This window comes from Erinaceus europaeus, chromosome 9 (genome assembly GCF_950295315.1).
Source record: "Erinaceus europaeus chromosome 9, mEriEur2.1, whole genome shotgun sequence".
In the NCBI taxonomy this organism is placed as follows: Eukaryota; Metazoa; Chordata; class Mammalia; order Eulipotyphla; family Erinaceidae; genus Erinaceus; species Erinaceus europaeus.
In genome coordinates, this window is record NC_080170.1 from 105,854,497 (window position 1) to 105,868,686 (window position 14,190).

Consider the following 14,190-nt stretch of genomic DNA (forward strand, 5'->3'; position numbering starts at 1 on the left):
CTGTGCACAACCAATGGATGTTTTCTGTTTTTTCCTCCTAACTGTATAAGGTGAGTATCTCTGATGGCTGCTATCTTTTCTCACCAATTCTTTAGGGGCCCAGCATTCTTTCATTGTGTTGCTTTCTCTAAGGGCTTTTGCTGTCAAAAAGGATGTAGAGGAGAATGTTTGCTTTTAAAAGCCTTGGCCTGAAAATGGCACACATCACTTCCACTTTCATTTCATATGACACTCATTCATGTGCCAAACCTAACTGTTAGAGAGACTGGGACATATGGTCTAGCTGGGAGCCCAGGAAAAAGAGGAAGTAGATTTGGAAGCAAAACTCAGTATTTGCCACTTCACTTTACAGAATAAAAGATTGACAAAACCACCACCCCCTTTCAGTCTCCTGCCATTTAGTAATATAGCCATTACTCTACGTTTTAATAAAAAATAATTTAGAAATACTTGAAAATTTTAATTATTTATTATTGAGTAGAGTCAGACAGAAATTGAGAGGGGAGAGGGAGATAGAGAGGGAAAGAGAGAGAGAGATACCTACAGCCCTGTTTTACCACTTGTGAAACTTTCCTCCTGCAGGTGGGGTACAGGGGCTTGGACCCGGACCCTTACACACTGTAATGTGTGCACTTAACCAGGTGAGCCACTGCCTGGCCTTGCAAAAAATAATTCTTCAAGTAGCACATGCATTGCTTTTACCCAGTTTTGAGGAAGAATTAGTCCCTTGCCTTTTGGGTATATTCATCTGCTTTGCTTCCTCATTTACCAGCTACCCTGTAATATTATATTATGTATAAATATTTATATAAAGGACATGGTAGATTTCTTGAGAACAATGCAGGCATTATTTATCTCTTTGATGCCCAAGCTTAGTCTACATTTAAAAGTCATGGTTGCTGAATATACTCAGGATACTGGATCAGCTAAAAATAGGCTCATCTTTTAACCTTTTCACTTCTTTACTTACGAGAGTCAAACTTTCATGAACGTGATGATAGTGAGTTAAACCTAGAAAGACCTGTAGTGTTTGATAAAAGCCAGCTGGGATACAGGCCTGTAGGCAGTCTATACTGCTTTCTTCAATAATACTTCTCAATTCAAGACATTTATTTTTCAATCATTATTAAGTGCTCCTTTGAAGTGTCTGTACATTTGCTTTCAGAGATCATCACGTAATTAAAACTCCAAGTAGACTGCAGCTCTTGGGCAGTGGGGGATGGGGTGAAAGCTTGATGCTCATTATCTTGAGCAGGAATTACCAACCTGAATTCCCAGTGCTCCAGTAGGAGGATAGATTCTCTACAGCAAAAAGAGTGTTTAATTACAACCACAGAAAGAGGAGCCTGAGAAAAACAAACAATCACTTGCCTGCAATGCCTCAACTGGCATGCCTCTCGTTGCCGATGAAAATAGGACATCTTTAAAGTGATCCTATCAAGCTTATTAGAAAGAAAGTATGATACAAACATTTGGCCCTGTTCCTTCTTTCTGTCATTTTTTTATACTTTACTCAGAGTTTACTGTTCCATAGTTTTTCCTACTCAGTTAATAGTGTTTTAAAGCAGAAATCAGGAGACTTCAGTCTACTGTCAGAATGCTCACTTTCCCTCACTTACACATTGTTTCTTCAATTTTCATAGTTGGAATTAGGCCGTGTGTGTGTGTGTGTGTGTGTGTGTGTGTGTGTGTATTTGTTATCGTTGTTGTTTTTTGCCACCATGGTTATTGTTTGGGTTCTGGGCCTGTGTGACAAATCCACTGCTCTCAATAGTCTATATATATATATTTCATTTCTTTCTTCCTTTTCTTTTTTTGAGAGACAGAGAAAATTTAGGGAGTGTGGAGGGAGAAAGGGAAACAGTTGTTCTACTGCTCCACTGTTTGTGAAGCTTCCCCACCGTAGGTGGGGACTGGGGCCCTAAACCTGGGATCTTCCTTATGTTAATAACCTGTGTGCTCTACTGGGTTTGCTAACTTCTGCCTCAGGATTTACATTTTTATAGGGTTTTCATTTCATACTCTCACATCTTCTTATCCATTTGTAATAATTAATAATTGAAATTGGCATAGGAAATCTTCTTTTCCATTGTGTAGATACAAAATCTGAATTTCAATGGTGAACAGCTTGCTTTGGACTACATGGGAACTTCTTTTTAATTAATTAATTAATTTATTTATTTTAAAGTTGATTTAATCATTTTAATGCTGTATAGTCTTTTATTGTGTGTATATATGATAACTTTCCTTTTTAAAAATATTTCCTTTTTGTTGCCCTTGTTGTTTTTATTGTTGTTGTAGTTATTATTGTTGATGTCATCGTTGTTGGATAGGACAGAGAAATGGAGAAAGGAGGGGAAGACAGACAGGGGGAGAGAAAGACAGACACCTGCAGACCTGCTTCACTGCCTGTGAAGCGACTCCCCTGCAGGTGGGGAGCTGAGGGCTGGAACCGAGATCCTTATGCCGGACCTTGTGCTTTGCTCCACGTGCGCTTAACCCATTGCGCTACCGCCCAACGGGAACTATATTTCTTATGACTGTGCATCTTGAACTTAGGGGCCTGCAGGAATTCACCTATCAAGCAATGAACTTGGGAGCCAAAAATACTCATTTCCCTCAGTCAGACTGAGTTGTCATAAAAGTCATGATACATTTTTCCATAAAAAAACAAACAGAAAAATACATCATAACTTTTCTGACAACGCAGTAGAAGTCATCCTCACTTATGATAGCCATGTCTTCATTGTAAGAAAGGATCTTGAACTGAGTCTGGAAAAGTTTGTAGACTTTGATAGTTGATGGTAGGGATGTGGACTGCAATGAGGTTGGCTGGTTACTTTTTTCTCCAACATGTCATTGGTGTGTTGGATTAGATGAACTCATGGAGGTGATAACTGAACATAGATTCATTCCTTGACTTCTGCTACTACTCAGGGTGAAGATTCTAATGTGGTCCATCAATAGAGATCCAAAGCAGGACTCTAGAATCACTTAGTTTAATTAGTTTAACTTCTAAATATTACTGGTAAAGAAACTATGGTCCATAAATTTAAAAAACTAAAATATTAACTCACAAAACTAATACACAGTTATTAACCAGGAAGTCTAATTTCTGCTCTCTCGTTCTCTTTCTGAAAACCAAATTCCTCAATTTCCATTTTATTTTAAAAATCATTTCTTTTTTCCTTTTTTTCTTGTTATTTGTCACCAGTGTTGTGACTGGGTCTCATTGCCATCACTATGAATCCATCACTTCCAAAGTCCATTTTCTCTTTATATTTTATTTTATTTTATTTGACAGGACAGAGAGAAATTAAAAGAGGATGTGGAGGTAGAGGGTCATAGAAAGACTCCTGTGGACTTACTTCACCGCTTGGGAAGCTCTGCCCTGTGAATAGGGAGTGGGGCTCAAACATGGGTCTTTGCATATGGTTATGTGTATGCTCAACTGAGTTTATTTATTTAATTATTTATTTATTTATTTATTTATTTATGAGTTTGGGCAAGATAGGAAGAGAGAGGTGCTGGGGATCAAACATGAGGACTCATGCCTACAAATTCTACACTAGCCTTTCACCACATCTTTGGCCTGTGCTATCAACTTTATTATTTTTTTAAATTTTGTAGCTTTATTACAATTGTTAGAACAGAGAAAAAAATTGAGAGGGAAAGAGATAAGAGAGAGAGATCTACAGCACTACTTCACCACTCTTGAAGCTTTCCCCCCTGCAGGTGAGGGGAGTGGGGGTTTGAATACTAGGTACTTATGCATGGTAGTATGTGCACTTAACCAGGAGTGCCAACACTCAACCCCACTATCAACTTTCTTAATATCTTTTCTATTTCTTACTTCAACTTTGAAGAAGATATTCATATATGAATAACGTTATTTTATGAATATGTGTTGTTAGTATGTCATATATGCATATCAAATCACCTGTATGTATATCTTTGATGGTGTAAGTCTAGTACTGAAGAAAGAGTTAAGTGCTTGAATCTTTAACTAGAATTTTTATCAAAATCTAAATATTAACAAATGTGTTCATTTTAAAACATAGTCTGGGGATTGGGGGCAGGCAGTGGCAAAGACCCAGGTTCAAGCTCTGCTCCCCACCTGCAGGGGGAAGTTTCATGAGTAGTGAAGCAGGTCTTCAGATATCTTTTTCCCTCTCATTCGCCTCTTCACCTCTCAGTTTCTGTCTGTCCTATCAAAATGAAATAGCAAAGGAAAAAATGGCTGCCGGAAGCTGTATATATGCACAGTGTTTGCACTGAACCTCAGTGATAACACTAGTGGCAATAAAAATAAGTAAAGAAATAAAAAAAGTTCCTATTTTACTGCTTGACTGAAAGAAAATTTGGAATAAATATTGTCTGAATAAATTGGTGGAAGAATAAACTTGACATTCAATTGAATTTAGTGATTGTCCTTTAGAGGACAGCACATAGCGACGTCAGTAGTCATGTCTTCCTTCTTGCCTCAGCTTTTCTCATCAACAGTAGCATTTTTTCTACTTACTTTTATGAAATAGAGGTGCATGCAAAAGAATAGTATTTTTTTTTTTGCCCAGCACTGAAACTTAGACAAAGATTTCAGTGATGATGTGCAGACTGAAACACTGTCAGTCAGTGCCCCGATGAAAACACTTGAAATATTTATGATGACTGATGTGCAAAATCTCAAATGTAGAATAAATAGTTCAGATTGATGGAATTGGTTGCTAGGAGGTTTGATTAATACTTAGAACAACTTTTAGTTTGAAATACTAAGAGAAATATACATGACTTGATTTTTGTGTAAGTACTGAATGTGAGAGCTGTTTCCATATGCATTTCAGTCATAATCTCAAGGCCATAGGGTTTTTATTGTATCTTGTAGCTCTTATCCAATCTATTCTTTTTGACTGAACTTGATAAGAATTTCTAAATCTAGGAGTTTCTGAGGGATAGTTGATATGCAGTCGAACTAAAAGTCTCTCAAGGCTTGCCTATAATTGCTGGAAGCTTAGAAATTAGTGACAGTTTGGTCTAAACTATGATTCTAGAATGGGGCCATAAACTTCATGGATTCTTGAAGTTAGACACTAGATACACAATAGATATAATTAATTCACTTATTAAAGCATACCTCTGTATTTCTCCTAGTCATAACTCACTTTTATTTATTTATATACAGTTTATGGTTTCAAGGTATTATGGATCTGCTTACAGAAGGAAAACATGTAAAAATATTACTGAAATGTTCCCCTCTAAATGCTTATTTTAATATTAAGCCATTGGCATTCGTGCATTTACTTAGAGAGTGTTGGCAACAATTTGCAAGTGCGCATTTTTCATAAATAAAAATCTGAATAATCATTTCATTTTGTTTTGCAGAACCCCAGCTGAAAGGAATTGTGACAAGGTTATTCAGCCAGCAGGGATATTTCCTGCAGATGCATCCAGATGGTACTATTGATGGGACCAAGGACGAAAACAGTGACTACAGTAAGGAACATTAGCTTCTTGCCATCAAATTACTACCAAATGTATGGCTCAATGTATCTTAGACTTAGACATGGCTAGAATCATTTCTTAAGTACTTACTAATACATTTTTATTGTTATCTTTATCCTTGCTGTGACTTTCTACTGCAAAGGGACAGGAAGGGCAAGAGGTTATGAACTACATGAAAACATGATTGCTTTTATTAGTATCAGTTGACCAATAAACAAGAATATCCTCCCTTGGACGGGCAACACAGTCCTCCTGGATAGTACTACTGATTTGTTGCGGGAACAACCTGGGCTCTAGTCTGACCACGCAGTTGTGGAGGAAACTTGAGTTCTCTGATGTCTTTTACCTCTCCTCATGTGTCTATATTTACCTGGAAAAAAAAAAATCAGTTTGGAGCAGTAAACTCCCCTGATAATAGCAGAAGGAAAAAAAAAAGGATTATTCTCCTATTGCATTGTTTATACTCAGGATGGTGATAAATATTCCTTAGAGCAAGGTACTCATTCTAGAACAAGGTGCTATTTTAAGTCTAGAACCAAATAGCATGCTAAAAATAATTCTCAGAACATAATTTATTTCTGAAAATGCAATTTAATTGAATAGATAAGTAAAATTGAAGAATATACATATGTATTGCATGGCATTTTCTCTTGAAATTTTTTTATTTTAAAAGAAACATTTCCATTAGTGTGATGGCTCAGTGGTAGTGCAGAGGACTTCCATGCATGAGGTCCTAAGTTTGTTCTCCAGTACAGTATGTACCAAAATGGTGCTCTGATCCTTCCTTCCTTCCTTCCTTCCTTCCTTCCTTCCTTCCTTCCTTCCTTCCTTCCTTCCTTCCTTTCCTTCTCCCCTTTTAAATAATAAATCTTTACAAATGACAACATAGGGAGTCACGCAGTAGCACAGCGGGTTAAGCACACAAGGTGGGAAGCTCAAGGACCAGCTTACAGATCCTGATTTGAGCCCCCCGGCTCCCGACCTGCAGGGGAGTCGCTTCACAAGCGGTGAAGCAGGTCTGCAGGTGTCTATCTTTCTCTACTCCCCTTTGTCTTCCCCATCTCTCTCCATTTCTCTCTGTCCTATCCAACAATGATGACAATAATAATAACTAAAACAATAAAACAAGGGCAACAAAAGAGAATAAATAAATAAATATTAAAATGACATGAAAACCAGACTTTTTATTTTTAGCTTATGCAAGATAATAATAGAATCTGAAATTTTGGATGATATGTTAAAGTACCAAATGTGAAAATATCATTAATACTATTCCTGGAATTATTATTTTTTATTGATTAAATAATGATCAAGACCATAGGATAAGAGGGTTACAATTCCACACAATTCCCACCACCAGAGTTCGGTATCCCATCTCCTCCATTGGAAGCATGGACCCAGGATCATTATGGGGTTCAGAAGGTGGAACTGCTTTTTAACTGATTTAATTTAAAAGCCAGCAAATTTAATAACTAAGCATAAAAAATTGAAAATAAGTCTCAGAGCCAAGAATGTTAAATCCCATCATATATTTCAGTTTCTGCATAAGAGTATACAGGTAATCCAGGAGAAAATTGTATAATTCTGAAATTTTGCATAGTATAACATTATTCTGAAAAAAATTTTATTACTTGCTAGATGCTTAGTTTTGATTACATAGTAAAGCTGATTAAATATATATCCAACTGAATTGTCTTTCTGAGGAATGTGAATTTGTGGTCAGATTGACAATCTACTAAACTAAACCTAACAAAATCTATGAACTCTGGTATTCTGCAATAAAATTACATTTAAATAAAAAAAATTATGATTTGCAACAAAGGCCACAATCTTCCACATATGAAAATGCTTATCAACCCCTTCTAAATTATTCTTTGTTCACTTAATACTGCACATTAAAGAGTATGAATTATAGTAAAGAAAAGATCTTACCATGAAGCGCTGTCACTTGCAAAGTAGTTGATTAGCTTATTGTGGCTTGCATTGTTGAATGTATTTATATGAATGCATTCAATTCTGTGCAAAAAGATTGAGAATGGATTTATTTATTTCCATGCAAGAGTTTCGTCTAGTGCATCTTAACTTGAATGTAGGCTGAGTTCAGCTACAAATGTAGCTAGAATTCACTAAAGGGATTCACTCATGTTACAGTGGGACTTCAGGAACTTTCCAGGTGTGGTCTGTTACTAGCCCCCAAACAGTGGGCAGGAAGAAACCGAGGGCAAGAGGTAGACCACTCCAGATTGGTAGGCAGACATTTTAATTGGAAAGGGAACTTAGAGGAGACTTTGTCTTGGATGGTCTCAAGACCAGTAATTTTGTGCACACCAATGCCTGCCCACAGTCCAACTCTCAAAAGTTCTATGGAGCCATTTTTCAGTAGTCTAAATAATCTGAACAGATTCCTTATTTCTTGGATTAATTTTTGAGAATGGATATTTCTGTAGGAGAGGGAATAAGTAGCCTGTTACTCCTTGAGGCCAAGGCTGTACCACAGGTTCCACAGGGATGATACATAGTGCCACTTCCAAGAGGAGACAGTCAGAAGCTTCTGATGGCCTATATTTTGGTCCCCAGTAACCAGATAGTACCTTCTTCCTGTTTGCTCCCCTTAAACAGGCTAACTCTGAAGAATCTCTTGATCATACTTCTTTTAATATATATATATATATATATATATATATATATATATATATATATATATATATATATATATGAGATTGTTAAAGATGATGTTAATAAACATCAGTGCCACACTTGAACTTGAAGATTGAGGGTGATATCAGGGGAGGGGAGGAGATACAGAGCTCTGGGGGTGGGAATTATACCCCTCTTATCCTATGGTCTTGTCAGTGTTTCCATTTTATAAATAAATAAATACATAAAAAAGAAGATTGAGGGCTAGAGAGCCTGCTTGCTGCATATGGTGCCAGCCTCTCCATGCATGCTTTCCATATTTGAACCCAGGAACCACATAACAGAGGCAAATACTGGTACTATGATGTCTCCTTTCTCTCTCTGTACTTCTGTATCTGGATGTAAAAAGTGGTCAGGGAGTTGTGACATTGTGCCTTGTATGGAGTCCCAGACCCAAATGAAAAGGATGATCCACAAATTATAAATTGATAAAGCTAGATTTGATCTTATGTATTTGCTTTCCCCATATTATGGTTGTGGAGATGTACACATAGATGATGATATGTTTACTTTAGTAATTTATTTTATTTTTTAAAAGTATTCCATTGCATAGATATGATCAAATATCCACTTTAATTTTGGTGAATAATGATCATTTTTATGTCATGTCCATTTTAAACAGTGTAGTTAAAATATTTTCTGTAGGTTTTGAAGAAACTTATGCTGGCTGTACTTGTGTTTTACTATATATATGTAGCTTTTAAGTCACAATATTATAATTGTCTAAATACCCCGTCAAATTTCTTTAAAGTTTTTGTTTTGAAATTATTTTAGGCCTGGATTTCCTATATCTTCTTCATCCAGATTCTCATAAAAGTACCATCTTATGTGACAACAATAACAACTATCAACTAGGAAATTAACACTTCAAAACTATTAACTTGTCAATAGGCTTTATTCAAATTTCACCAATTTTTCAACTGATGTATATACTCTGTTGATCTCCTCCTCCCCAAAATTTTTCATTGGGTTTTTAATAAACACAATATTTATAGTTTTACTGAGTGGTGATTAGTGGTAAACATATCTAAGAAGAATTTAAATTGAATTCATTTTTTAAAATAGAACATTATAAGTCTCTCAGTTGTTAAAGTATCTTTTTTCCCCTCTCCACTCTGTGTGGGCAGGAGTAAAAGCATTCGATTGTTGGGGGTCGGGGGTGGGAAGAGTCTTGTTACTATGAGCTTCTGTCAGGAATATGTTATTTGGTTCATTAGACATCATTAAGTCCAACCAACTTTACCCTGGCATCTTGCATAGAATTGGTAAAAATAAATAAATAAAATAAAACACCTGTTCTTTTGTTCAAGAAAAAAAGACTAATTACATGTAATTGCCTAAAAAACAAATGGGTTTGTCATGAGCAGCAGATAGGAATCTCTGCAAATGTAGTGATAACAAAAGATACAAAACTGTGTTAGAACATTGGCATGAAAAAGACAATTGCAGTTTGGAGAGTATTCATAGGAATATTTTACATAAAATTAGAAAGGTAATTATTCTGCTTCACTAGTTACCATAAAAGAAAATACATTTGAAGAGGTCAATTGCACTAGGGTGAAAGCAATTTATATTCTATAGCTAAATGTGTTCTCTTTTCTTCTGAATAAAAATTATTAGGAGCTGTTTGACTATGGAAAGAGCTGTTTGCAAGGAGGAAGTTTCATGAGTGGTGAAGCAAGGCTACAGGTGTCTCTCTCTTTTTTATTATTTTTTATTATCTTTATTTATTTATAGGATAGAGACAGCCAGAAATTGAGAGGGAAGGGGGTGATAGAGAGGGAGAGAGATAGAGAGAGAGCTGCAGCCCTGATTCATCATTTGTGAAGCTTTCCCTCTGCAGGTGGGGACTGGGGGGCTCGAACCTGGGTCCTTGCACACTGTAACGTGCACTCAACCAGGTTGAGACACATGGCCCCCAGGTGTCTCTCTCTCCCCCTCTTTCTCCCTTGTCCCACTCAGTTTTTCTCTGTCTTTATCTAATAATTACATAAATATTTTTATATTTATTTTTTTATTTATTCCCTTTTGTTGCCCTTGTTTTTTTTTATTGTTGTAGTTATTATTGTTGTCATCATTGTTGGATAGGACAGAGAGAAATGGAGAGAGGAGGAAGAAGACAAAGAGGGGGAGAGAAAGATAGACACCTGCAGACCAGTTTCACTGCTTGTGAAATGACTCCCCTGCAGGTAGGGATCCAGGGCTCAAACCGGGATCCTTATGCCTGTCCTTGCACTTTGTGCCACGGATGCTTAACCCGCTGCGCTACAGTCCGACTCCCCATAAATAATATTTTTTAAAAAAGAACAAGCTGGCTGATAAACTGGTGAATCTAGAAATATTCATGCGTATGTTATAGTGACATCTGGAGCATTTTTTTTACAAGAATACCTTTTTGATTTGGGTGGGGCAAGCATATGGTAATAGTGGGGATAGTATTAACATTCACTCATTTTCAAGGTCCCCTTATTCCTGAGGTTTTGTAAAAAAAAAATCTAAGTAGGTTAGATAAGTAAGTGTAAAATTTCAAAGGCACAGTAGGTTATACATAGTTGACAGAGAGCAAAATCTGAAGTGAAAGAACTGACTTTGCTGTCCCAAGAGATCTTGTTGTGCATTTGTTGAATATAAAGTTTCATAGGATAAAAAATCAGGTAAGGCCACTGTAATGATGAAGCATCAAGATGAAAGTAAGACCACTTTGTAACTACATGGACAGAAAGCTAGAGACTGTCCAGACTACAGAATGGCCTACATTTGTTCTGGATTACAGTGGTTTCTTCTTTACTGCACATAACTTTGCTCTTTCCTTCTGTTTCATTAGTATTATTAAGACAATGATAGAATTATATCACTCAAAACTCTGTTTTTTAATATTTATTTATTTATTTTCCCTTTTGTTGTCCTTTTTTATTGTTATTGTAGTTATTATTGTTGTTGATGATGGTATTATCCTTGTTGGAAAAGACAGGGAGAAATGGAGAGAAGAGGGGAAGACAGAAAGGGGCGAGAAAGATAGACACCTGCAGACCTGCTTCACCGTCTGTGAAGCGACTCCCGAACTGGGATCCTTATGCCAATCCTTGCGCTTTACGCCACGTGCACTTAACCCACTGTGCTACTGCCCGACTCCCTCTTTTTTTTAAAAATGTGATAGGGCAGGGAAAAATTGAGAGGGGACGGTAGATAAAATGAAGGAAAGAAAAATAGACACCTCCAGACCTGCTCGTGAAGTGACCCTCTCACCTGAAGTGGGAAGCCGGGGGTTCGAACTGGTATCCTTAAGTGTCCTTGTGCTTTTTACTATGTGCACTTAACCCGTATACCACCGCCTGACCCCCCTATTAGTCAACATCCTCTGTCCTTTCGACTACCTGGCGATGTTTCTTGATGTTTATACTTTCATCAACATTTACTATATATGTCTCTCTCTCTGTGTATCTGTATCTGTTTCTCTCATTCTTCTACATACACACACACATACACACCTTGTTCTGTAACTTTATATAAAGTTATATCTATGAATGGGCATTTTGGTTCTTTCTAGCATCTTGCTCATTTAGAAAATACTATAATCATGGACACAAGTTATTTTTTATGCATACAAGTCTTTTTATGAGATACTTACAAGTGGAATTTCTTGGTTAAGGGTATGTGCTTTTTTTTTTTTCTTTCTAATTTTGAAGAATATCTGCTTTCCATCACACACATTTAAAGGGAGAGTATCTTTTTCCTTACTTTCTAGTTAAAAACAAGCTTTTTTTTTCATATTATGAGTTACTTTGAGCACTTGTGTATTGATTTTAAGAACCATAGGTCCTTCTCTTTCTATTAAATTTCTGTTTCTATGAGATGCCTAATTTTTCAGTTGAAGAAAATATACTTACATTGTTTAAAGAAGCTCTAAGTGATATTCAATTATTTCTACTTATTTTGTTGTTTATCCACAATTTTTTTGTTAACTCTTTTTAATTTTAAATAATGCTTTTATGCCAAGAGGTTTTCTTCCTATTTTAAAGGGCTTTACTTATTTGAAGTTTGTAAAAGTAATTCTTGTTATTTTATTTTAGTAATTCACTGTTTCATTTTCATTTTTAATATTTAAACTGGAATTTATTTCTTTAGACTTTTAAATTCTAACATTTAACTGTTTTGCATTCTTCTTACATTCTTCATGTTATCTGCCAAAAAGTACAAATAGTTTCTCCAAATTTTATAAATGTGTTGAACTCCCTATGATTTCGGCAGAAACACATATAAAAAGAGAATCGGCGTTTGAGTTTTAGAAATTCAATCGAAAATTTAAATATTTAGTCACTGCAATGTGTTTTCTATACAATACCACACATATGATGTTTTTATATCACCAGGCACTAGCATATAGAAACTACAAAGCCAACAGAAGCTCTGTATTGCTAAACTATGAGCAGAAACATGAACCAAATGGTTAGCTGGGGAAAGTTATGGAGGACATAAGGGATGCTGCAAAGAATTATAAAGATAGTCTCTCTTTTTCTAGTGAGCTGTCTCTCTAGACACAGAGTCCTTCTCTTTCTCCTACTCAAGCTTACACAATATATTAATCATGGAAGTGTAAGGACTGTGCCACAGCCAATTGCAAGGATATTATTTTTTTCTTAGTGTCATCTGTACCTTAAGAATATGTCATATATATATATATAGCCACACCTACAAATTGGATGAAAGGAGGAAGAAACCCATGTGTTGTCCTGCTGATTCTCTTTAAACAAGGTTATTTACACATTCCTGAGCAACACTTTGGCATCTGCAATGCAATTCTTATCATAGCATATCTCAGTGAGATGGATATTTAGCCTTAGCTCAGGAGTATTGTTATTTCATTTGATTTATCTTATAATAAAAGAAAATTACTGCTTTTGATAGCTAGGATAAAAGTAATGGATATTCTTTAGAATGCTACTTTAAAACAATATTTTTAATAGTATTTATTTTGAATAGAGACAGAGAAATTGTGAGGGGTGGGGAAGATACAAAGAGAGAGAAAGAGAGAAGCCTGCAGTAATGTTTCACTGCTAGTGAAGCTTCCCCCCTTCAGGGAGCCAGGGTCTTGAACCTGCTTTCTGTATACTGTAATGTTCACACTTAACCAAGTGCAGCACTGCTGCACCCCTGTTAAATGTGTTTTAATTGTAAAGACTGTGCCTCCAAATAAAATTTCTGGACATTCTGAACAGGAAATAGCTACTTCCTGAATAGTTTATCCATTTACATTTACAAATTTTAAACCTTGAGCGTGTCAGATAGTGGCACACCTGGTTGAGCTCACATGTTACAGTGCACAAGGACCCGGGTTCGAACCCTTGGTCCTCACCTGTAGGAGGAAAGCTTTGCAAGTGGTGAAGCAGTGCTGCAGGTGTCTCTCTGTCTCCCTCCCTCTCTATCATTCCCTTCACTCTTGGTTTCTGGCTTTTCTAGCCAAATAAATAAATAAATAAAAGATAAAAAATTAAAAAAACAAAATTTAAACCTTGACCTCTACTTTATTAGTCTTAATATTTCTTTCTTTATTCCTTCTTCCCTTCTTCTTTTTTCCCTCTTTCTTCCATCCATCCATCCTTCCTCCCTTCCTCCCTTCCTTCTTTCCTTCCTTCCTTCCTTCCTTCCTTCCTTCCTTCCTTTCTATCACGGAATGTCAGTGCCTGAACTACAAATCCACCACTCCTGGTGGTCATTTTTTTTTCTTTTTCTAATTATCTTTATTTATTGGATAGAGACAGCCAGAAATCAATAGGGAAGGAAGGGGGTTGTAGGGAGGGAGAGAGACAGAGAAACACCTGCAGCACTATTTTACCACTTGCAAAGCTTTCCCCCTGCAGGTGGGGACCAGGGGCTTGAACCTGGGTCCTTAGGCATTGTAATTTGTGTGCTCAACCAGCTCCTCATTTTTTTCTATCTTATTTGATTATTAGAGAGAAATTGAGAGGGGAGGAGAAAATAGGGAGAAGGAGAGAG

At 36.3% G+C, this 14,190-nt stretch overlaps 1 protein-coding gene across 7 annotated transcripts in view; it reads left to right on the forward strand.

Moving 5' to 3' along the window:
* FGF12 (fibroblast growth factor 12) overlaps positions 1 to 14,190 on the forward strand; it is a 562,336-nt gene that overhangs the window by 359,537 nt on the left and 188,609 nt on the right. For all 7 annotated transcript variants that reach the window (XM_060198501.1, XM_007517403.3, XM_060198500.1 and 4 more), the window contains one exon: positions 5,380 to 5,490. In XM_060198501.1, coding sequence (XP_060054484.1) covers positions 5,380 to 5,490 — 111 coding nt within the window. The remainder of the gene's footprint in view (positions 1 to 5,379; positions 5,491 to 14,190) is intronic.